Below are 23,846 nucleotides of genomic sequence, written 5' to 3'. Positions count from 1 at the left end.
TCGTCGTAGTTGCTGATGAGGCCCACCACTGTGGCATCATCAGTGAAACTGATGATTTGGTTTGAACTGGATCTAGTCGTACAGTCATGTGCCAGCAGCAAGTAGCCCTGAGAAGGGCATGAGCTCAGCGTGATGGAGCTGGAGATGAGCTACACACACAAAATGCTGGAGGAACTCAGCAAGTCCAGACCCTTAATCAGGACTGGAAAGGAAGGGCGAAGAAGCCAGAATAAGGAGATGGGGGGGTGGGGGAAGAGTACAAGCTGGCAGATGAGACCAGCTTGGGGGGGGGGGGGAGTGGGAGGGATGAAATAAATTGGGAACTGGAAGAAGAAGGAATCTAAAAGGAGAGGTCAGTGGAGTTTAGAAGAAAAGGAAAGAGGAGAGGCACCAGAAGGAGGTGATGGCCAGTTGAGCAGTACAAGAGTGAGAGGGAAACCATAAATGGGAATAGAAAACAAGCGAAGACTGAGGGTGGAAGTAATTTAGAAGTTAGAGAAATTGATGTTCATCCCATTGGGTGGGGAGCTATCAAGAAGGTATATGAGGTGTTGCTCCTCCAACCTGAGTTTGGTCTCATCACGGTAGTAGAGGCGGCCATGGACTGACGTATCGGAATGGGAAGCAAATGGAAATGAGTGGCTTCTCTCCAGGAGATCATGCCTTTTGCAGTGGACAGAGCAAAGGTGTTTGACGAAGCAGTGCCCTCTCCAATCTGCATTGGAGTGGGAGTCAGTGATAATGGATGCTGTTCCCTGTGGCAACATCCCACGTGAACGCACTCATTGATGGGTATTGCTTTGCGTGTGACGGACCTCGGTCATGCTATATTATAGACATTTAATAGTCAGTGAGAACTTGAGGAGCAGAAGTTGCACGTAGATGTGAGAATAGTAGGGTAGTGCTAGTGGAAGATTTCAATTTTCCCGGTATTGATTCAGCTACCCAGAGTGTAAAGGGCCTGGATGGGGTGAAATTTGTACGATAGATAGTTTCCTCCCATGATATATAGAAGAACCTATTGGTGACGGAGCACTATTAGACCTGATCAGGCAGACTAAGTAACTGGAGTGACAGTCAGGAAGCAGTTTGTGCCGAGTATAGCAAGGTGCATTCAGAACAGGCTCAGTGACAGGAAGCAGAGGGTGATGGATGAAGGTTGATTCTCCAACTGGAGGCCTGTGACAAGTGAGGTGCCCCAGATTCTGGATTCAGAATCACGTTTACAACCACTGACATACATAGTGAAATTTGTTGTTTTGCGCCAGCAGTACACAGCAATACATAAAATCTACTATAAAACACTATCAATCTGACTGAAACCTAAAACATTTCAACTGGGTTAAAGTGCTACTATCTAAGCCACAGCCTTCTCCATTTTTAACTTGAATAAGTTGTTTATATCTTTATTTCTCTGTCATGTCACCATTGAGAAATGCTGCTCTGCACACCACTGTTGTAATGCGAGGTTATTTGAGTTACTGTTGCCTTCCAATCAGCTTGAACCAGTCTGGCCATTCTCCTCTGATCTCTGATGTGAATGTACGAGTTGCAAGTTGATAAATTAGGGGATCTTGCTGATAGTGAATCAGGTCCCAACGAAATGCAGAGATCCCGATCAGTTAGGGAGATGGGCTGAGGAATAGCAAATGGATTTCAACCTAGAAAAGTGTGAAGTGATGCACTTTGGATGTTCAAACCAGGGTAAGATCCATACATAAAATGGCAAAGCACTGACAAGCTTGGTGGAACAGAGGTGTGCCATTTACCGAAAGTCACCGTGTAAACAGACAGGGTGGTGGAGAAGTTTAGCATGCAGGGTATCGAGTTCAGGAGTAGAGACCTTATGTTACAGGTATATAATTCATTGGCGAAGCCGCACTTGGAGTGCTTTGTACAGTATTAGTCACCCTGTTATAGAAAAGGCATTGTCAAGCCAGAGATGGTGCAGAAGAGATTTATGAGGATGCTGCCTGGATGAGAAGGCCTGAGAGGCTGTCCATACTGGATCTTTATTCCCAGGAGAATGAGGGATGACCTCATGGAAGTTTATAAACTCATGATGGGTATGGATAAGGTCTTTTCCCCAGGGCTGGCTGCCATTCCTTTGGATTCATCAGCTGCATGAGAAGGGGAGCCTGCTGCATAGGCAACAGCTTGCTGTCTTGACTTGAGTACTGGCTTGCATATACGTGGACAGCTAGGACACAACATCCATGCTTGACCCCAACCAACAGAGGCCTCAATAACTAACACTGTTCAGAATGAACTTCCTTTCTCCATACCTTTTCTAAAATGGTGTTTCCATCTTTTGAAATCCATCCTGGTAGCTTAGATAGTCTGGGGCTGAGGAAGAAATACAAATAGCATTTCAAAATAAATCCAAAAACCTGCAACCTGAAGACAAACAGAAAAATTCTGGAAACACTCAGCCATCTGTGGACAATGAAAAGGAGTTAATAGTTCAGGGTGATGACCCACCGACATTTCTGGTTTTGAAATATTGATTAGCCATCCCGGTTAACTGAAACAATTCGGCACGGGTTATAGAATCAGAGAAAAGTACAACACAGAAGCAGGCCCTTTGGCTCATCTAGCCTGTGCTGATCCATTTAAACTATGCCTGCACCTGGACCATAAACCACCCCCCCCGCCCACCGAAACCACTATCATCCATGTACTTATCCAAACTTCTCTTAAACATTGAAGTTGAGCTTGCATGCACCACTAGTGCTGGCAGCTCATTCCACCCTCTCACGACGCTCAGAGTGAAGAGGCAGATCGTTGAAATAGATGACAAACAATAATGGACCCAGCACCAATCCCTGCAGCACTCCACTAATCATAGGCCTTCAGTCACAGAGGCAGCTACTGAACCCTTTTGTGGGACCTTGTCAACCGCCTTGCTAAAGTCCACTGCCTCGCCTTCATCAACTTTCCTAGTAACTTCCTCTAAAAATTCTACAAAATTCGTTAGACACCACCTACCACGCATAACGCCATGCTGAGTATCCCTAATCAGTCCCTGTCTTTTGAAATACTCATACATCCAGTCCCTTAGACTATCTTCCAATTACTTTCCCATTGCTGATGTCAGGCTCACCAACCTATAATCTCCTGGTTTATTTTATGAGCTGGGGATTCAATCCAATTTTCTTCATATGTAGAAAAAAAAGGATCTAGTGCTTTCCCGGTGTATATGACACATTAACTCTTCTTGGGCTTCCAGCCAGGTTTAGGTATCGATTATAACTGGCGTTTCGATGACAAACTCTGTCACCTTCATCCGGGATGAGCCTAAGCATGTGTAGTCTGGTGATATATATACCCCCGTCGTCTGTCTCTCCTAATTGGTTAGTCCTCATCCAATCAGGCTTCTGCTGTCTCACCTTACTTACAATCGAATTCCAGTTCTTACACAGAACGAGACCTTCATCTTTGTTAAAATTATTTTCTCCAGTTTTATTGCAATGGCTTCCTTCCCAGGAGGTTCTAAAATCCATTGGCCAGGCACAGTAGTTTTGTGCCGTCATAGTCAATGCTATGGCCATCACAAATGCAATGTTCTGCTTCCACCGATTTCTCTGTAGTGTGGTCTCATGGACTCCAGGCACTCCAGCTGTTCCATGACCATCTGAACAGCATACATTCAACGTTCAATTTACGATGGATATGGAGAAGTATGGTTGCCTCCCATTCCTGGACCCTAATATGACAGAAACCAGTCGGTAGCCTCTGACATGGCGTCTATCACTCACCTGGACTTGTACCTCAACAATAACAGCCACCATCATGCCTCTCAACGTAGAACAGTTCTTTCTACTTTGAATAACCATGCAAAAACTATGTTGGACCCGGAGGGCCTCCAAGGGGAATAAGACACAAGATGTTCCAACAGAATGGCTAAAAAGTGAACGAAATCAATCGGGCCCTTAAAAGGGACAATCGAGGAGGAAACCCTCGCTACCACCTGTCTCCCCTATATTTGCATGGTTTCTGGAAGGATTGCCAGGTTCCTGAAGAAATACCAGATTAATACCATCCACAGACCCATTGCAACTTATACGGGTCAGAGGTGACCTACGACTCAGGTTGGCTGGCGTTTACAGGATTCCCCGTGAATGCGGAGCAGCGTATATCGGCCAGACAGGGCACATGGTGGAAACCCATATCAAGAAGCATAGGAGGTGCATCTGTTGGATTACCCGGAAAAAAAAATCGGTGGTAGCAGAACATTACATTTGCAATGGCCATAGGATTGACTTTGACGGCACAAAAAACAGCTTTTGGGACCAGCTGGTGAAGGAAGCCATTGAAATAAAGCTAGAGAAAAAGAATTTTAACAGAGAGGAAGGTCTCACTCTAAATAAGAACTGGAATTCGATTGTAATCAAGGTGGGACAGTGACTAGATGAGGGCTAACTGATCAGGAAGGACAGTCAACGGTATACAACATGGGCTAGACCTACCCAGGCATCATCCCTGATGAAGATAACAGAGTTTGTCATCGAAGCATCAATTAAGGTCAATACCTGTACCCTTCTGGAAGCCCGCGAAGAATTTATTCGTTCTTAACATGTACATTGCAATTTTTCTCCATGGAGCCTCATAATATTCCAGTTCTAGTGTCACTTTGTAATTATTTGAAACATAGTCAAAAAAAATTCTTAGCACAATGTACCTGTGGACAAGGGGCAAAGGCAGGAAGTGGAGGGCTGATGTCATGTCCAACCCACAGTCCAGCATGATGGTGGTAGACTTGAACTTCAGGACATTGCAGGGCAAAGTTGGGTGACCAGATAAGCAGTACTGATGGAGAAAGCAAAAGAATAGCTTTATCATTCCTTAAACAACAACATATAAATATAGAAAACATGTTGTAGTAATAAGAAAAACAAGTAACAATAGATGCAGAATCACCCCTTGTTAGGATTCCAGTGAGATTCGTACAGCAGGAAAATGGAATTAATTTACTTGATTTCATACTAGAAAGGCATTATTTTTCCCATTATTCACATAAAAATCACAACAAAGTTTGTTCTTTTGTAGATAAACATGAGAATTATTCAATCATAAAAATACACACATTCATCAAGTCCAGAGACTAAGAGCTACAATCCGGGCACTGTCTACTTCCAATTTTTAAAAAATAAATTCCGAAGGAGATAGTGATTTCTTCTATCAGATATTCCACTGGAAAGTATAACAAGCAAACTGCGAGCCAAGTTAACATGATGAAGTCAGCAACATATCATAGCAACAGAATGTCTGCCAAGTCCGGGCGAGGTGGCCTAGTATGTGGCCTCTCCTGGGATTGGAGACTTGTCTGTGTCTGTGAGTAGGCAGGAGGTAGGAAAAGGGCTTGTACTGGTGTTATGCTTGTGCTGATCTGTTGAACATCGTGGTATTGTTGGAAACCAGTTTTTTTTTAATGCTTTTTATAAGATAATAGATTACTTAATGTGAGACTAAAGTTGTAGTTTAATCATTTGTACTTTTTACCAAAGTCATGTATTTTTCATGGTATGTGGTGGTTCATCCCCACTCACTGGCAGAAAGTGGTACAGCAATTAAACTAATGGTTTATTACTTTTCTCATTTTTCCTTGGCTGAGTATTAGCACATTACCCACATGACGTAATTGTGCAACCAATGATAGGTTTACTTTTATCTAAGGAATTTCTCTTTTCTCAATTATAAAGGTGATGGACTTTTCAGAGATGCCATCTTTTTATCTTCGTCTCCTTTGCTTTTCAGTCATCTCTGTTTTGTTTCTCAGCTCTTTACTTAGCTGACTTAGTGTTTGTATGCTTGTTTAAACTATAAGATATACGATTGTTAAGAATTAAGACTGCTCACCACTCTTGACCACCGCAAGAACCCCAAGGATCAGAAAAATAACAGAGATCCGACAGTATGTTACGTTGGCGCTGGAATATGCATGACATTTGCGGGCCGCCCCCATTACTATCAGACTGTGATGGTTGTTGATGCAAAACAACGCATTTTGCTGTATCTTTCGATGTTTCAATGCACACGTGACAAAAAAAACGCAAATCTTTAGCTGCACTGAAAGTGCATTGCAGGTGGACAAATAAACACAAGAGCCACAACAAGGTAGATCAGGAGAATACAAGTTTTCGGGAGCACTTTTCCAGAGTTTGATCAAAGCTGCCTTTCTTATTTGCTTTTAGGCTTTTGTATCTTCTGCCTGATAGGAGAGGGGAGAATAACAAATGACCGGGGTGCGAGGGGTCCCGGATGATGCTGGGTACTTTCCTGTGCAGTGGGAAGTGTATGGAGGGGAGGCTGGGCTGTGTTTCAGTTGTATTGGTCGTCAATACCTATGACTTATTGCACTATTTGTTTCAATGTACAAGTGACAAATAAATAAATAAATACGAATTGGAAATACTCTCTGGAAATAAAAGTAGGCTGCAATTGAAGAATGTTGTGAATCATGACAAACTATAGGATCATGGGCAGCTGAAATATGTACATTGGGTCAGATTGTATGAAAAAAAAGCATTTCCTTTTGATTTCACGTTGATTTCCTGATGGAGACTCAATTTGAACACCGGCATGGAGAACAGGCAATCAGGAAGTCAAGGTCACCCCTTCCAGTTGATCCTGTGCCAACATATTGATTCAAAGATGCCCAAACTTTCACTCCTTAAAAACTTTTATCTGAATGCCACCTCATGTGACGTTATTTCTTTATGCATTCATTCATTTCTGGAGGGATCTAGGTTTTGCTGACCAGGCCAGCATTGATAGTACATCGCCAATTGAATCAGACAACTTGCCAGGCTATTTCAGAGGGAATTAAGATGTTAAAGAGTACTACAGCACAGAAGCATGACCTTCAGCCCATTTCGTCCATCCCGACTGCTGTTTTGCCTAGTCCCATCTATCCAAACCAGGGCCATGTCCCAATCCAAACTTCTCAACATCACATTGATGGATCTGGTTGGACAGGCAAAATATGACAGATATACTCTCTGGAAAGGCAAACAGCTCTTCATGACAAGCCAATAGCTTTGTGGTTATCAGAAGTACCTCCAAGAGGACCACTGCCTTGTCGTGCTTTGAAGCTTGTGTGCCTCAATGACACAAAGAGCTATGTTGGCTGAAGCTTCACGCTTTGGTCTTGGTAGGGTCACCCATGCCAAACACGTCAAAGGGTAGAGGCCAGACCAAGAGTGGCCCACTGATCTTCCAGGTTTGGGGGTTCAGCTCAGGGCTCACAACCCCAAAGGGTAAAACAAAATTGTTACAGAAACAGCAATGAAGAATCCTTCTACATCTGAGTGCGACAGTATTCCTGAGTCAACATCCAGGATTGCATGACTGACAGTAGCGAAAATCGAGAGGAAGCTCTGAACACCACCAGAGATGGACGATCTTCACTAAACACTAGTGGAGTAATGGACAGTAAGTAAGTTATCAGAAGTAATGGCTAGTATTTTGTTAAAAGATGCAGATTATGAACTGAATGCAATTCCATTTCTGCCATGGTGGAATTTGAATCATTGTCACTGCAGTATTTATTCATCTTAACTGTGCTGCCTCTGCTCATTACATAATCATCTGGTCAAACACAGCTTTGCTTTGCCAATATTACCCTGGTTTCCACTGCTGTGGTTTTCTTTTCTCCCATACCAGACTAATAGTCAAAGTCAAAGTACATTTATTATCAAAGAATGCATACTTTATACAACCTTGAGATTTGTCTTCTTACAGACAGCTACAAAACAAAGAAACCAAACAGAACCCATTAAAAGAATACCGTCAAACACCCAACGTGCAGAGAAAAAGAGCAAGGAAAAAAAAAACATGCCAACAATAAAGGTAAGCAAATAGCATTTAGAACTGAACTGAACTGAACTTCACAAAGGTGAGTTCACACTGTGATGGTTGCAGGCCACAGCCACAGTTCAGTGTGGAGATGAGTAAACCTCACGGAGCAGCGATTTGAACCGGTCCAAGCCTCACCTCGCCTCCCACCCCGGCACCTTGTCCTTTCAATCTGGCCCGGCGCTTAAATTGTCCAGACCTCGCTCTTAGACCTGGACCCTGCCGCTTCGATACACTCTCAGGCCGGTGCCCCACCTCAATTTGGCCTATAGCCAACATTTCCAATTCGGTTTGTTGCCTAAATCAATCAAACCTCAGCTCCTTCCTCGCTCTCAGGCCAGGGTCCAGGTCCTGAAGCCTCAACTCTGCATCACCTCCACTTGCCTTGCCTCAGTTCTGCCGAATCAAATTGCCTCCAAATTGGCCCAACATCGGCTCCTTCCACTCTCTCTGACCTGGACCTCACCGCCTTGATGCAGCCCGTACGCATCACGCCGCAGCCGTCCTGCACCCTTGAGACTTCAGTCCTCACTGCAAAAATGCCAGGTTGTACAGGCAGTTCAAAAGCTCAACTCTGACGGGGAAGTTACCGTTGATCATTTGTAGTGATCGTTTAGTAGAAAAAGTGTGATTAGTAAAGCAGCTGTTTTCTTCGTTTTATTTACCACCAGCAAGTAGTTCCTGAGCTTCACCAGCTCCATCTGAAACCAGAAGTTCTTTCAATTCAAAATCATCTCATATATCCCCAGCTAATGGTTCCATCGGTTATCTCCCAGAGGTGTAAACTGGCCTCCCAACTCCAACCAATAAAACTATCAACCTATTGATACACATAGAAGGAGAAGTAGCTTATTTAGACTATTGTCCCTTCTCAGTGAATGGTTTCTGCTTTACGTTAATGCCCCTTCCTTCACTAACTCCACAACACATTTATATCCAAAATTCTATACATCTCCATGAGATCATAGGAGCAGAATTGGACAACTCAGTCCTTTGAGGCTGCCCCACCATTTGATCATGGCTGACTCATTTTCCCTCTCAACCCCGTAACCTTTGATGCCCTGACTAATCAAGAACATATCGACCTCTGCTTTAAATACACCCACTGAATTGGCCCCCACAGCCAACTGTAGCAATAAATTCCAGAGATTCACCGCCCTCTGCCTAAAGAAATTCCTCCTCATTTGAACTGCCTTACCGGGGAAATGCGGGAGGAACTCAGCAGATCAGGCGGCTTCTATGGAAAAGAATAAACAATCAACGTTTCATCTTTCTAGATGGGATGTAAGCAAATGTGTTTCACTATGACAATACATGGGGCATTAGTAAACAATCACCACTACCTCATAAAGCTCCGACAAAGTCTGGGGATCTCACAAGCAGCAACACGACAATGACTATTTTAGATGATGTTGCTGAGGGACAAAACGAAGAACATAGAACACTACAGCACAGAACAGGCACTTTGGCCCATGTTATACAATGGTTCCAAATTGAAAGACTCCTTATTATGGCAGAGACAATCCAAAGGGAAACCAGAAAAGATCCCACACTGTCTCAGGTCTACATGGCAACCCAAAATAGCTGTGATGTGCAGCAGTAATTCCAGTTCTCCCATTTTTACCAGCGCCAGGATGAACTTGGCCTTGACAGAAGTTGCCTTATGCAGAGGTTGAGAGTTGTTGTATCATCCAAGCCAAGAGTGGAAGCGTTGGAGGAGCCACATGCCGGTAACTTAGACGTGATCAAAATGTTGGCTCAAAGCTTTGTCTGGTGGCTGGGATAGATCAGCAGGTCGAGCAGCTTGCCATGCACAGTCTGTGATGCCAACACATCCAGAAGAAAGATGTCCAGAGCTGTCAGAACCACTTCCAGCAGTCCCAGAGTCAATTACACAGAGGAGGCCCCAGAACCTGGGATCGTTCACAGTCACAAGTCTCACCTGGCACGGATGCACTACCCCCACCTCGACAGGAGAGACATTATCTCACCAGGGCTGGAAATCCTCCACAGTGATTAAATGTTTAGGTCTGAATGGGCCAATTTCAAATCTATGATGATGTGGATGTCTATACAGTAGTTGTATTATACAGTATACCATACGCATTTACATATACAAGTTGAGATGCATTTTATATTGAGTTGGAGTTTATAGCTAAGAATGGAGAAGTGTTGTGTATTTAATATTTCAGTAGTATTTGAGTAATAACGTAAATAAATGTTCGATTAGGCATTCTTTGTTTAAATAATTCATTACGGATTACATGCAAAAGTAAGTGAATGGCATACATCAGAACACCACCACATCATAAGTGCATGCCTCACTATAAGTAAAAACTAAGTAGACACGTTTATTCCTGGCTCCTTGCTTTTCTTTCAATTAGTTTTTGGAGTTACAAAGCATAACACTTTCTATAATGGGGGGCCAGAAGTACACATGGCTGAACTAGAGTTTTATAAAGCTGCAACATAACTTCCTGACTTTTGAACTCAATGCCTTGACTATTAAAGGCAAGCATGCCGTATACTTTATTAACCACTCTATCAACCTATGTAGTCACTGTCAGGTCTTGGCCTCAACAGTGTACTGCCTCTATATATTTGACCTTCCAAGGTGCAACACTCCAAATTTGGCCAGGTTAAGCTCCACCTGACATTTCTCTACCCATTTCTGTCTGAAGATATACTCTACTTGTAGTAACAAAATGGCATTTTTGTCTGTAACAAAAAGGAACCCGTATTGTACTTTACTAACAGTGTTTATGCGACATTATGCTGATGGACCTTGACTATATGATAAACTGCAGAAAGACAAGGGGATTTGGTTACTGGAAGAATGCCAAGCACACTTATTAAGCAGACTAGTAGAATGCACCCTGTCCCTGAACCAGCACAGGTAGATAACAGTTGTGTAAAAAGGAGTGACTTAGCTGTCTGTTTTTGCGAAGCTATGACCAGCTCTTGTATGGTAATAGTCTTCCCTTGCAGCAAGTAAAATAAGTGCACTTATGATTGATCCACTCTCAGTTGTTTGTTATAAGACGTAGTGAAAAGGTGCTCAGCATCTACCACTGGTCCATATCCCACTGTATTTTGTCTTTGCCAATCATCTACACTATCCACAATCTTTGATTCACCTGCAAACTTACTAACCCACCCATCTACATTTTCACCCAGGTCATTTATATACATCACAAACAGCAGAGGTCCAAGTACAGATCCCTGCAGCACATCACAAACGTCGAGCTAGAATGAGTGCCACTACCCCCTGCCTTCTATGGGCAAGCCAGTTCTGAATCCAAAAAGCCAATTCACTACGGAGCCCAGCCTTGCTCACCACGGCCCATGCACCTCATGGTCTGCCTGCCCTGTTCCTTCTGTAACTGTAGTATTAACTCCTACACTGTGATATTGCTTTTTCCCTTTGCACTCCCTCGGTGTACTGAATGGCATGCAAAACCAAACCTCACACCGATCCTCAATTCATGCGACCAATTTGCTCCCACGCCCTAAACAGAGTCACAGAGCACTGAAAAGGGCCCTTCTGTCCAACTGGTCCACGCTAACTAAGTTTCTCATCTAAAATAACCCCATTTGCCCAATCTCTCTACACCTTCCACAGCCTTCTAAGTAATGTTAACATACCTGCCTCACTCACTTCTTCTGGCAGTTCATTCCATCTACGCACCATCCTCTGGATGATAAAATTACCCCGCGGGTTCCTATTAAATCTCTCTCCCCTCTCACCTTAAACCTACGCCCTCCAGTTATTGATTCTCAAAAGCTGGAGCGGGAAGAAATGAGTGCTCCGTAGACAGAAACCACTGCAGACACTGGAATCTGAAGCAGCAAATTAGATTACAGCAATGGGCTACAGGGCCAATATGTGGCCCTAAAGGTTTTATATATCTCTTTTAGCACTCTACAGCCACTTTGAACAGCTATAAACAGAAACAGTTACGATTCCTCACCAGTTTCATCCTGCTCTCACACACCAAGTTTCCATGAGAAGCGCCAGCGAGCTAAAGTTCAAAAGGAAGTGAACTGCCATCAGCCGAGTTACGCAGGCGCCAGCCGGCGCAAGGTACGGCGGGTGTTGAAGTTCTATTCTGACCAAACTTGCGCGAGTCACCCCACAGGGCGCCTGGGGTCAGCAACTACATGTCCCAGCGGCCCTCGCGAGCGTGCCGGTGTCGCCTTGTGTTTGTGGGGCCCCTTCTGTGGGAGTTTGGTGTTGTTGATCATGGCGGGTGTGGGGCAGACAAAGGCGTTGTTGTTCCGTCTTCAACTGGAGAATTAAACAACTTTTTGATGTTTTTTGTTCAAATGTATGCGTCTAGATGAAGGAATTACTCCTTGCTGAAAAGAATTCTCTCATATTTAAATGGATGAGGGTTTTACACTAATCACAGAGGAAGCTGAGAAGGTACGTTTCATTTCTGCATGGACCTAGAGGTTGCATGTTTATATTTATGGATAGGAAGTAGGTTTCGTATGTCTTATTTGTACTTCCATTTTTCACGTAAATGTTTCGGAACTTTGTGTTCCCTGAGCTACAGGGCTGATGAACCTTAAGGACAAGGTTATTTCTTTTAAACAGAGCAGCTTAAAGCACGAGGGATAATTTGTCCAAAGTTCAATACGTCAAAATAAATAAGGGACACTTTAAACAACTGGTGCCACCATTGAATAAGATTTGACAGTTTATGGTACAAGATTCTCATTGTTGTTAGAAAGTTGATAAAGATTATTTTCTCGAGTACCTCAAATGTTATTTGGGTGAGTAAGTTATGCAGGACCTTTGTACCGTATTTCCCAGAAGTGAAATGCTTAGTTTCTTTATTGAGGCAAAGCATCTAAAGGCAATAATTAACTATGAGTCATAATGTCATAATGTATTATCACTCTTTTTCAATGCTATGGAGGGCAAGCCAGTGGGTATATTTAAAGTGGAGATTGGCAGCTTCAAAGGTTATGGGGAGAAGGCAGGAGAATGGGGTTAAGAGTGATGATAAATCAGCTATGGTGGGAATGGCAGAGCAGACGGTGGTCTGAATGGCCTAATTCTGCTTCTATGTGTTATAGTTTATTGTCTTTATATATAGGGATTAACATTACAGCACAGTACAGGCACTTTGACCCACAACATTCTGCCAACCTTTTAACCTTCTCTAAAATCAATCTAACCCTTCTCCCCTACATAGCCCTCCAAATTCATTTCATCCATGTGCCTATCTAATAGGTTCTTAAATGTCCCCAGTGTATCTTCCTCTATCACCACCCCGGCAGGGTGTTCCACACATCCACCATTCTGTGTGTTTAAAAAAAAAATCCCCTCTATACTCTCTTGCAATCGCCTTCAAATTATGCCCCCTGGTGTTTGCCATTTTGTGGGGCTGAAGTCTTTGACTATCTATTTGATCTGTATTTCATTTGAACACCTTAATCAAGTATCTCTCACTAAGTGACTTTGTAACTATGATTACTGTGTAATTCAGCATCACTGAGTTGTGGCTGAAAGGAGATTACAGTTGGGAGTTTAGCACATATCGAAAGGTTCTTGATTAGTCAGGGCATGAAAGGTTATGGGGAGAAGGCAGGAGAATGGGCTTTAGAGGGAAATGGATAAGCCATGATGAAGTAGAAGAGCAGATTCGATGGACCGAATGGTCCAATTCTATGGCTTATTGTCTAATTTATGTTTAGATTTTTAGTCTTATTGTGTGAACGTGTTGTAACACTTGCAGGAGAATGGGATTAAGAGTGAAAGTTCTGTCATCCGGAAGGAGACTCAGGAGCTACACCACCAGGTTCAGGAACAATTATTACCCTACAATCATTAGACTCCTGAACCAGCCCAATACCGGTCTGATTCCACAACCAATAGACTCACTTTCATTGACTCTATAACTCAAGTTCTCGATAATTATTACCTTTTTTTTCTTTCTGTGTATTTGCACAATTTGTTGTTTTTTTGCACATTGGTTGATTGTCTTTGCTGTGTACAGTCTTTTGTTGATTCTGTTTTGTTTGATTGTATCTACTGTGAATGCTGACAGGAAAGTAAATATCAGGAGAATATGGTGCCATATATGTACTTTGACAATAAATACTTTGAAATTTGGTGATTTTTAGATTTGACTTTCGACAATAGCTGAAAGCAGTTGCTCTGAGTTAGGAAGCAGCTGAACAAATCTTCCTATGAATGGATTGGCAATGGTAGTCATGTGGTATTTTGAAATAACTGAATGCATTTGCATGAATAAGAAAAAATAACTGCTGACTTCTGTTTCTTGGGGGACGGGGAGTGGGGAGATAGTCTTTAGTAAGCTCCTTTAGAGATGTTATTTTTCAGCAGCTTCTGATGGCTATAATTGAGCCTGTGGCTAAGACAAAGGACTCTGTGTAGAGTAGGAAAGTAGAAACTTTTTGTACAATCATAAAATTATACAGCTATATAGCACTGAAATGAGTCTCTCTGTCCATGCCTCGGGTCCCACACCACCAGTTTATTACCCTATAGCCATTACACTTTTGAACTGGTGTGGATAACTTTACTCACCACACTCTGAACTGATTCTACAACCTCCAGACCCACTTTCAAGGACTCTTTACAACTCACATTCTCAGTATTTTTTTATTGGCACAGTTTATCTTTTACACATTGGTGGTTTGTCAGTCTTTGCTAATGTATAGTTTTTAGTACATTCTATTACATTTCCTTATTTTCCTGTCATGCCTGCAAGACAACGAATTTTGGTGATCTATGGTGGGTGACATATATTGATACTAAACTTTGAATTTGACATTAAACTATGAGTGAGTGAGGCCTCTGTCAGTCAGGATCGACCATGGATGTTGAGTCCTGGCTGTGTAGATATGCAAGCCTGTGCACTACGATATGGAGAGCAAGCTGTTGCCCATGCAGCAGGCTCTCCCCTCCATGCATCTGATGAACTCAAAGGAACAGCATAGACCGATTCAGTTTGGTACCAGTAGTGGCACAGGAATTGCCAGTCAGCATTGAACTCAACATAGAACTGTCTTAGGGACTCCAGCTCCAGACTTTTCCTTCGGAGTTTACTCCCAAAGTCTTCCCCATGAATGGATATAGCCACAAGACAGTGGAGATTTGAGATCAGAGTTTTCTTTCTAGATGAGCTGCAATCTCACACCTGATTTTCAATATTTTTACCATTGACCAGAATCTCAACTAGACCAGCTTCACAAGCGTGTCAGAGGCTGGGTAATCTACACAGTGTGTTGCCTCTTGGCACACCAAAGGCTTTCCATTATCTCTGAGCCACAAAGCAGGTGTCCTTTGGGATACTGTCTACCTGCTTGGCTTGAATGCTGCCCCAGTAGTGCATGAGATGGATACTGTCTGGGGGAAAATGTGCTGGCTTTGGAGAGCGTCCAGAGTAGGTTCGCAAAGATGATCCCAGGAATGAAAGGATTAATGCATGGAAATTGTTAGGTGGCTCTGGGCCTATACTCAATGGAGTTTAGAAGGATTGATGGGGGAGTGTCATGGAAACCTGTTGAATATTGAAAAGCCGAGGCTGAGTGAGAGTACAGAGGATGTTTCCTGTAGTGGGGGAGTCCAGGGTCATAGGGCACAGCCTCGGCATAGAACTGAGAGGAGGATTTTTTTTTGCCAGAGACTGGTGAATCTGGAATTCATTGCCACAGAAGGATGTGGATGCCAAGTCATTGGATATGTTTAATGCAGAGGTTGATAGGTTCTTCATTAGTAAAGGTGTCAAAGGTTACAGGGAGAAGGCAGGAGAATGGGATTGAGAGAAAAATTAAATTAACTATGATCAAATGCCACAGCAGCCTTGATGGGCCAAATGGCCTAATTCTGCTCATATGTCAACATGAGTTTCCAACCTGGGGAACAGGTTGAGAATCCTTGGTCTAAGATCAACCAGCTTGATTGGTACCCCATCCACTACATGAGACACAGGCTTACACTAGCTCAATCGATGCCATCTACAAAGTGTGTTGTAATTACTTGCCTAGGCAACCCCAATTGCATCTCCAAAACCACAGCTTCTACCAATAGGAAACACAAAGGCTTCAGATGCATAGGAACTCTACAAACTGCATGTACAGTAATATGTACATCATCCTGAGATCAGAATATACTGCTATTCCTTCATCATTGCTGGATCTGTTCTCTCTCTAGAGCTTTGTCAGAAGTTTACAGTGCTTTAAGGAAATACAAGCTCAACTCCATTAACTTAATGTGAACCATAAATGCTGAGTTGCCAGCAACGCCCAGATATCCCAAAAATAGTGATTTGGGTGTTGGGGAGAAACCGAGCATAGCTAATAGATCTATGACCCAAACATCTATCTATTTATATGAGGTAGTCTATTTGTCTTTTAATTGCTCCTCCACTTTTTCCTCAATGCTCCATAGACTCTCTATTTTTGTTAAATACCTGCTGCACATATTTTCTTGCACTGATCAATATTTCTCATTTGATAGTATTAAATTACATCTGCTATTTGCAAAGTAAATGTAATCCTTCTGCAAATTCTGCATTCTCTTTATTTCAATCAAGTGTACAGCTGACAGCTGTTCCTACATCCTTGCCATATAGTGGACACGTTTCCCCTTCATAATATATACAATGCTTCTGCATGCACTGCTTCCTAACCCTGGTAAGTAGTCCTATAATCTTGCCAGGCTTTCCTTGTATTGCCGTTTTAATGAATTTGTCATGATGTTCTGCCTGCTCTTTTGGGCACCTTCTCTTGTCCTTGAATTGTTCAAAGCACTTCACAGCCTGACAATTTTAACAGTCCTCTTGTAAATGTGGGAGCCTATTTAAACCTCCGAAGATACCACATATAACAAATAATCTATCTATCTTTTAAAAGGTGTTGAAGAGAAGAGGATTGGCTTGGAGAACTTCCCACTGCTTTTAAATAAACGTCATAAGTCTGTAAATTCCACCTCAAAATATCAGTAGAACTGAAGTGCAGCACTTACAAAAGCATGCTCGGGGGGTGGGGGGAGGGAATCTGTCTTCATATGGTGCTATTTCAAAGTTCAAAATACATTTGTTATCAAACTATGTATACTGAGATTCGTCTACATACAGGCAGTCACAAAACAAAGAAACACAATAGAATGGATTTTTAAAGAAGAAAAGCAAATTTCAAACTTCTAGCCTCTGATATTTTTCTATTAATTTTACACGTTGAATTCTGCGTTTAACCTTTTAAATGACCAGTCTAATGTAGATTGTGATTTATAAGATCTTGTCAGCCAGGGTTAAGATATCCTCCCTCTGGCTTTTGTGGTCTTTAGCAGGTTGTTTACTACAATGAAAGAAGTGAAATATATACTCAGTAGCATTTTTTTAGGTACACCTGATTGTCAAGGGAAATATCTAATCAGCCAATTATGTGACCGCAACTCCATGGATAAAGACATGCGGACATGCCCAATAGGTTCAGTTGTTGTTCAGACCAAACATCAGAATGAGAAGCAACACACATTGGATTTCCAGCAGCTGCAGTTTTTCACTTGTTTGTGGTCAGAATGTGGAAGTGACTTTGACCTTGGAATGATTGTTGGTGCTAGATGGGGTGGTTTGAGTATCTCAGAAACTGTTGATCTGGGATTTTCATGCACAGTGGCTTCTAGACTTTACAGAGACTGATGTGAAAAACAAATCAACATCCATTGAACGGCAGCTCTGTGAGTGAAAAAGCCTTGTTAATGAGCAAGATCAGAGGAGAATGGCCAGTCTGGTTCAAACTGACAGGAAGGTGACAGTAACTCAAATAACCATGCATTACAACAGTAGTATGTGGAAGAACATCTCTGAACACACAACAGGTCAGACCTTGAAGTGGATGGGCTACAGCAGTGGAAGACCAACTGGGTTCCACTCCTGCACCTAATAAAGTGGCCATGATTCAGCCTTTGTTTAATCTTTTCACTGGATGTGGACCATCACAGACTGTTTATCCAGGGATGAAAATAACCTAAATATCTTCAAAATCAAACTACATTGATTATCTAACTATATATGCTACCTACAATCTTGAGATTTGTCTCCTTACAGGCAGCCACAAAACAAAGAAAGCGAATAGAACCTATTTTTTTAAAAAAAGACCATCGAATACGCAATGTGCTAGTGGGTCCACAGCCACAAAGCAGTCATCACTGCAGATTTAGTTCAGCGCAGAGATGAGTAAACCTTGCGGAGCAGTGAATAAACTGGCCCCTTCCTTCCTCCAGCCTTGACACCCTGGCCCAGCACTTGTATTGTCAAAACCTCAGGTTGTCCCTTGTTCTTGGACCTGGGCTCTGCCACTTCGATACGCTCTCGGGCCTTGGCCCCATCGCCTTATTGGTACTGTTTTACTGTGAGGTTAGCTGTTTCTCACCAGCTTGCTGTGCTGGCTTACTTTCACCTCCTACGTTTATTCTATGGTCATTGCAGAAGGCGATTAAGAACCTGCCTGGAGTCAAGTGGGTAGCTTTTTAAATAATTATATAAATTAGCTTGGAAAGGTCACAGCAGCGGTATCCAATCTGTTTGATTTCAAATGTTTGTGATCACTTTGATTTAAATATGTCAGCTGCTGTGATAAAATTGAAATTTGTTACTCTAGATTGGTCATCCTGATTTCTGATCATCATTCAATAATTTAATAACTATACAGTGAAATGCTATTTCATGTTGTACTTTTACCTGCAATTTACACCAAATTGGATATTTGTGTATGCATCATAGATCATTCTCACATGGGTGTTCTCCTTTCTTATAAAACACCTGCAGCGCATTTCCTATCTGGTTAAATTGAAGGGATCTCTCAGCAATTATCAGAATTGGGTTTACTATAGAGTCATAGAGAAATACTCCAGACACAGGCCCATCGGCCCATTTAGTTTCTGCCGAGTGCTGTTGACCTGCACCCAGACTATAGCCCCCCTCTATACCCCTACCATCCATGTACCTATCCAAACTTCACTTAAACATTGAAATTGAGCTTGCATGCACCACTTGTGCTGGCAGCTCGTTCCACACTCTCATGACCCTCTGAGTGAAGAAGGTTCCCCTTAAAGTTTTCACCTTTCACCTTTCACCCTTCACCCGTGAGCTCTAATTGTAGCCCACCCAACCTCAGTGGAAAAAGCGGCTTACACTTACCCAATTTATACCTCTCATAATTTTGCATACCTGCGTCAAATTTCCACTCATTCTTCTGTGTTCCAAGGAATAAAGTCCTAAACCAATCAATCTTTCCTTCTAACTCAGGTCCTCTGGTCCTGGCAATAGCCTTGTAAATTTTCTCTGTACTCTTTTAAGCTTATTTACATCTTTCCTTCAGGTAGACTGCACACAATACTCCAAATTGGGTCTCACTGACATCTTGTTCAACTTCAGCATAACATCCCATCTCCTGTCTCAATACCTTGATTTATACTGCCTATAAAAAATATTCATCCGCCTTGGAAATTTTCATGTTTTATTGTTTTAACAACGTTGAATCACAGTGGATTTAATTGGGCTTTTTTTGACACTGCTCAACAGTGTGTATACATACACGAAAAGAGTTAAGATCATGAGGTAGTGTTCATGGACCATTCAGAAACATGGGAAGAAGATGGTGGAGTATATGCCTTCAGGTTTTCTGATGGTAGCAATGAGAAGAGGGCATTTCTTGGATGGTGAGGATTCTTAATAATGGATGCTGCCTTTTTGTGGCAATGTCTTTTGAAGGTGCCCTTGATGTTGTGGAGGCTAGTGTCCATGATGGAGCTGGTTGAGTCTACAACCCCCTGCGGCTTTTTCAGATCCTCTGTTTTCTGTGATACATCAATTTTTAAAAGGAGACGTGCTGAATTTCTTTAGCCTCCTGAGGAAGTAGAGACAACAGGTGAGTTTTCTTGGTTGGACCAGGATTGGGTGTCAGTGATGTTCACCTCTAGAATCTTTAAGGTCTCCACCTTCTTGAACTCAGCAGCTAAATAATCCATGAAATATGGATTTAGTTTTAAACATGAGATTCTGCGGAAGCTGGAAATCCAGAGCAACACTCACAAAATGCTGGAGAATCTTGGGGAAAGCCTACCTTAGATTGGGTGTTGTGTAATAACCCAGATTTTATTAGTCAGCTTAATGTAAAGGAACCCCGAGGAGGCATTGATCATAATATGATTAAATTCATACTGCAATTTAACAGGGAGAAGCACACGTTACATGCATCAGTATTGCATTGGAATAAAGGGAATTACAGAGGCATGAGAAAGGAGCTTGCTGGGTGGATTGGAGGGGGTTACTGGCAGGGATGGTGGAACAGAGGTGGCTGAAGTTTCTGAGAATAGATCACAAGGTGCAGGATAGACGTGTCCCACAGAAAAAGTAGTTTTCAAATGGCAGGCTAGGCAACCATGACTGACAAGTGAAGTTAAGGACTGCATAAAGCCAAGGAAAAAGGCATATAAGGTAGCAAAAATGAGTGGGAAGTTGGATAGTCATAGTCATACTTTATTGATCCCGAGGAAAATTGGTTTTCGTTACACTTGCATCTTAAATAATTAAATAGTGATAAAACCATAAATAATTAAATAGTAATCTGTAAATTATGCCAGGAAATAAGTCCAGGACCAGCCTATCGGCTCAGGGTGTCTGACCCTCCAAGGGAGGAGTTGTAAAGTTTGATGGCCAGAGGCAGGAATGACTTCCTATGGCGCTCTGTGTTGCATCTCGGTGGAATGAGTCTCTGACTGAATGTACTCCTGTGCCCAACCAGTCCATTATGTAGTGGATGGGAGACATTGTCCAAGATGGCATGCAACTTGGACAGCATCCTCTTTTCAGACACCACCGTCAGAGAGTCCAGTTCCATCCCCACAACATCACTGGCCTTACGAATGATTTTGTTGATTCTGTTGGTGTCTGCTACCCTCAGCCTGCTGCCCCAGCACACAACAACAAACATGATCGCACTGGCCACCACAGACTCTTAGAACGTCCTCAGCATCGTCCGACAGATGTTAAAGGACCTCAGTCTCCTCAGGAAATAGAGACGGCTCTGACCCTTCTTGTAGACAGCCTCAGTGTTCTTTGACCAGTCCAGTTTATTGTCAATTCGTATCCCCAGGTATTTGTAATCCTCCACCATGTCTACACTGACCCCCTGGATGGAAACAGGGGTCACCGGTGCCTTAGCTCTCCTCAGGTCTACCACCAGCTCCATAGTCTTTTTCACATTAAGCTGCAGATAATTCTGCTCACACCGTGTGTCAAAGTATCCTACCGTAGCCCTGTACTCAGCCTCATCTCCCTTGCTGATGCATCCAACTATGGCAATCATCAGAAAACTTCTGAAGATGACAAGACTCTGTGCAGTAGTTGAAGTCCAAGGTGTAAATGCTGAAGAGAAAGGGAGACAAGACAGTCCCCTGTGGAGCCCCAGTGCTGCTGATCACTGTCGGACGCACAGTGTTGCAAGCACATGTACTGTGGTCTGCCAGTCAGGTAATCAAGAATCCATGGCACCAGGAAAGCATCCACCTGCATCGCTGTCAGCTTCTCCCCCAGCAGAGCAGGGCGGATGGTGTTGAACGCACTGGAGAAGTCAAAAAACATGACCCTCACAGTGCTCGCTGGCTTGTCCAGGTGGGTGTAGACACGGTTCAGCAGGTAGACGATGGCATCCTCAACTCCTAGTCGGGGCTGGTAGGCGAACTGGAGGGGATCTAAGTGTGGCCTGACCATAGGCCGGAGCAGCTCCGGAACAAGTCTCTCCAGGGTCTTCATGATGTGGGAGGTCAATGCCACCGGTCTGTAGTCATTGAGGCCGCTGGGTTGCGGCGTCTTCGGCACAGGGACGAGGCAGGATGTCTTCCACAGCACAGGAACCCTCCGGAGCCTCAGGCTCATGTTGAAGACATGGCGAAGTACTCCATATAGCTGATGACTGGTAAGTTCTTAAAGTCCAACAAAAGGCAACTAAAAGCTATAAGAAGGGAAAAGATGAAATATGAGGGCAAACTAGCTAATAATATAAAGCAGGATACCAAAAGTTTTTTCAGTTATATACAGAGTAAAAGGGAGGTGAGAGTTAATATTGGACTACTAAAAAATGATGCTGGTGAGGTAGTAACAGGGACAAAGAAATGGCAGATGAATGTGATAACTACTTTGCTTCAGCCTTTACCGTGGAAGACACTAGCTGTATTCTAGAGGTCTGTGAGCGTCAGGGAGCAGGAGTGAGTGTCCTTTCTATTACAAAGGAAAACATGCTAGGCAAACGGAAAAGTCTTAAGGTGGATAAGTCACTTGGTCCAAATGGACTACTTCCCAGAGTCCTGAAAGAGGTTGCTGAGGAGCTAACGGATGCATTAGTCATGATCTTTCAAGAATCACTTGATTCTGGCATGGTCCCAGAGGACTGGAAGATTGCAAATGTCACTCCACTCTTTAAGAAGAGAGAAAGACAAAACAGAGGAAATTATAGGCCAGTTAGCCTAACCTCAGTGGTTGGGAAAGTGTTGGAGTCGATTATTAAGGACAAGGTTTGGGGTGTACTTGAAGAATAATGATATAATAAGTTAAAGTCTACATGGTTTCTGTAAAGAGAAATCTTGCCTGTCAAATCTGTTAGAGTTCTTCAAGGAAGTAACAGCAGGGTGGACAGAGGAGAGGCAGTGGATGTCATTTACTTAGATTTTCAGAAGGCATTTGATAGAGGTCACACATGAGGCTGCTTAAGAAGATAGAATCCTATGGTGTTACAGGAAAGATACTGGCATGTACAGAGGAATGGCTATAGGCAGGAGGCAGCGAGTGGGAATAAAGGGGACCTTTTCTGGTTGGTTGTTAGTGACTAGAGGTGTTCTCAGTGGTCAGTATCAGGCCACTACTTTTCCCATAGTTTATCAGTGATTTAGATAGTGGAATTTGTAAACATGAGGAAATCTGCAGATGCTGGAATTTCAAGCAGCACACATAAAAGTTGCTGGTCCTCTTCCTCTGTACCTCTTCCTAGAGATGCTGCCTGGCCTGCTGCGTTCACCAGCAACTTTTATGTGTGTTGCTAGATAATGGAATTGATGGCTTTGTGGCAAAGTTTGCAGATGAAACGAAGATAGGTGGAGAGGTAGGTAGTGCTGAAGTAGCAATATGACTTAGGCAAATTGGAAGAATGGGCAAAAAAGTGGCAGATGGATTACAGTGTTGGGAAATGTATGATAATGCATTTTGGTAAAAGGAATAATAGTGCAGCCTATTATCTGAATGGGGAGAAAATTCAAACATCAGAGAGAGTCCTGGTGCAAGACTCCCAGAAGGTTAATTCACAGGTTGAGTCTGTGGTAAAGAAGGCAAATGCAATGTTGGCATTTGTTTCAAGGGGAATAGAATATAAGAACAAGGAGATAAAGCTGAAGCTTTTTGAGCCTAGTCAGGTCGCACTTGGAGTATTGTCAACAGTTTTGGGCCCCTTACTCAAAGGTTGTATTGTCATTGGAGAAAGTCCAGAGAAGGTTCAAGAGGATGATTCCAGAAATGAAGGATTTAAAGGGTTTAACGTATGGGGAGTGCCTGGCAGCTTTGGGCCTGTACTCACTGGAATTTAGAAGATTGTGTAGGGATCTCATTGAAACCTACCAAATATTGAAAGAACTAGATAAGGTGGATGTAGATAGGATGTTTCCTCTGGTGGGGGTTTCCAGAACTAGAGGGTACAGCCTCGAAATTCAAGGGCAACATTTTAGAACAGAATAAGGAGGAATTTTTGTTATCCAGAGAGCGGTGAATCTGTGGAATGCTCTGCCACAGATTGCAGTGGGCCAAGTCTGTGGGTATATTTAAAGTGGAAGTTGATAAATTCCTGATTTTTCAGGGCATCAAGGGATTTGGTGAGAGGGCAAATGTATGGGGTTGAATGGGATCTGGGATCAGCCATGATGAAATAGTGAATTGGACTTGTTGGGCTGAATGGCCTAATTT

At 42.9% G+C, this 23,846-nt stretch overlaps 2 protein-coding genes across 4 annotated transcripts in view; one reads left to right on the top strand and one right to left on the bottom strand.

Annotated features, from left to right (window-relative positions):
• Positions 1–11,920, bottom strand: part of ints9 (integrator complex subunit 9) — a 66,156-nt gene extending 54,236 nt beyond the window's left edge. The window contains exons 1-3 of the mRNA XM_063056486.1: positions 11,829–11,920; positions 4,682–4,809; positions 2,286–2,346 (exon numbers count right to left, since the gene is read on the bottom strand). Coding sequence (XP_062912556.1) covers positions 2,286–2,346; positions 4,682–4,809; positions 11,829–11,837 — 198 coding nt within the window. The 5' untranslated portion in view covers positions 11,838–11,920. The remainder of the gene's footprint in view (positions 1–2,285; positions 2,347–4,681; positions 4,810–11,828) is intronic.
• Positions 11,921–12,086: 166 nt separating this feature from the next.
• The window catches only part of LOC134350790 (homeobox-containing protein 1-like), a 77,952-nt gene continuing 66,192 nt past the window's right edge, over positions 12,087–23,846 (top strand). For all 3 annotated transcript variants that reach the window (XM_063056482.1, XM_063056481.1, XM_063056479.1), the window contains exon 1: positions 12,087–12,283. The gene's annotated coding sequence lies outside the window, so the exon portion shown is untranslated. The remainder of the gene's footprint in view (positions 12,284–23,846) is intronic.

This window comes from Mobula hypostoma, chromosome 8, assembly GCF_963921235.1.
Source record: "Mobula hypostoma chromosome 8, sMobHyp1.1, whole genome shotgun sequence".
NCBI lineage: Eukaryota > Metazoa > Chordata > Chondrichthyes > Myliobatiformes > Myliobatidae > Mobula > Mobula hypostoma.
The sequence above is the reverse complement of the archived record's forward strand: the minus strand, read 5'-3'. Positions and strand labels throughout refer to the sequence as shown.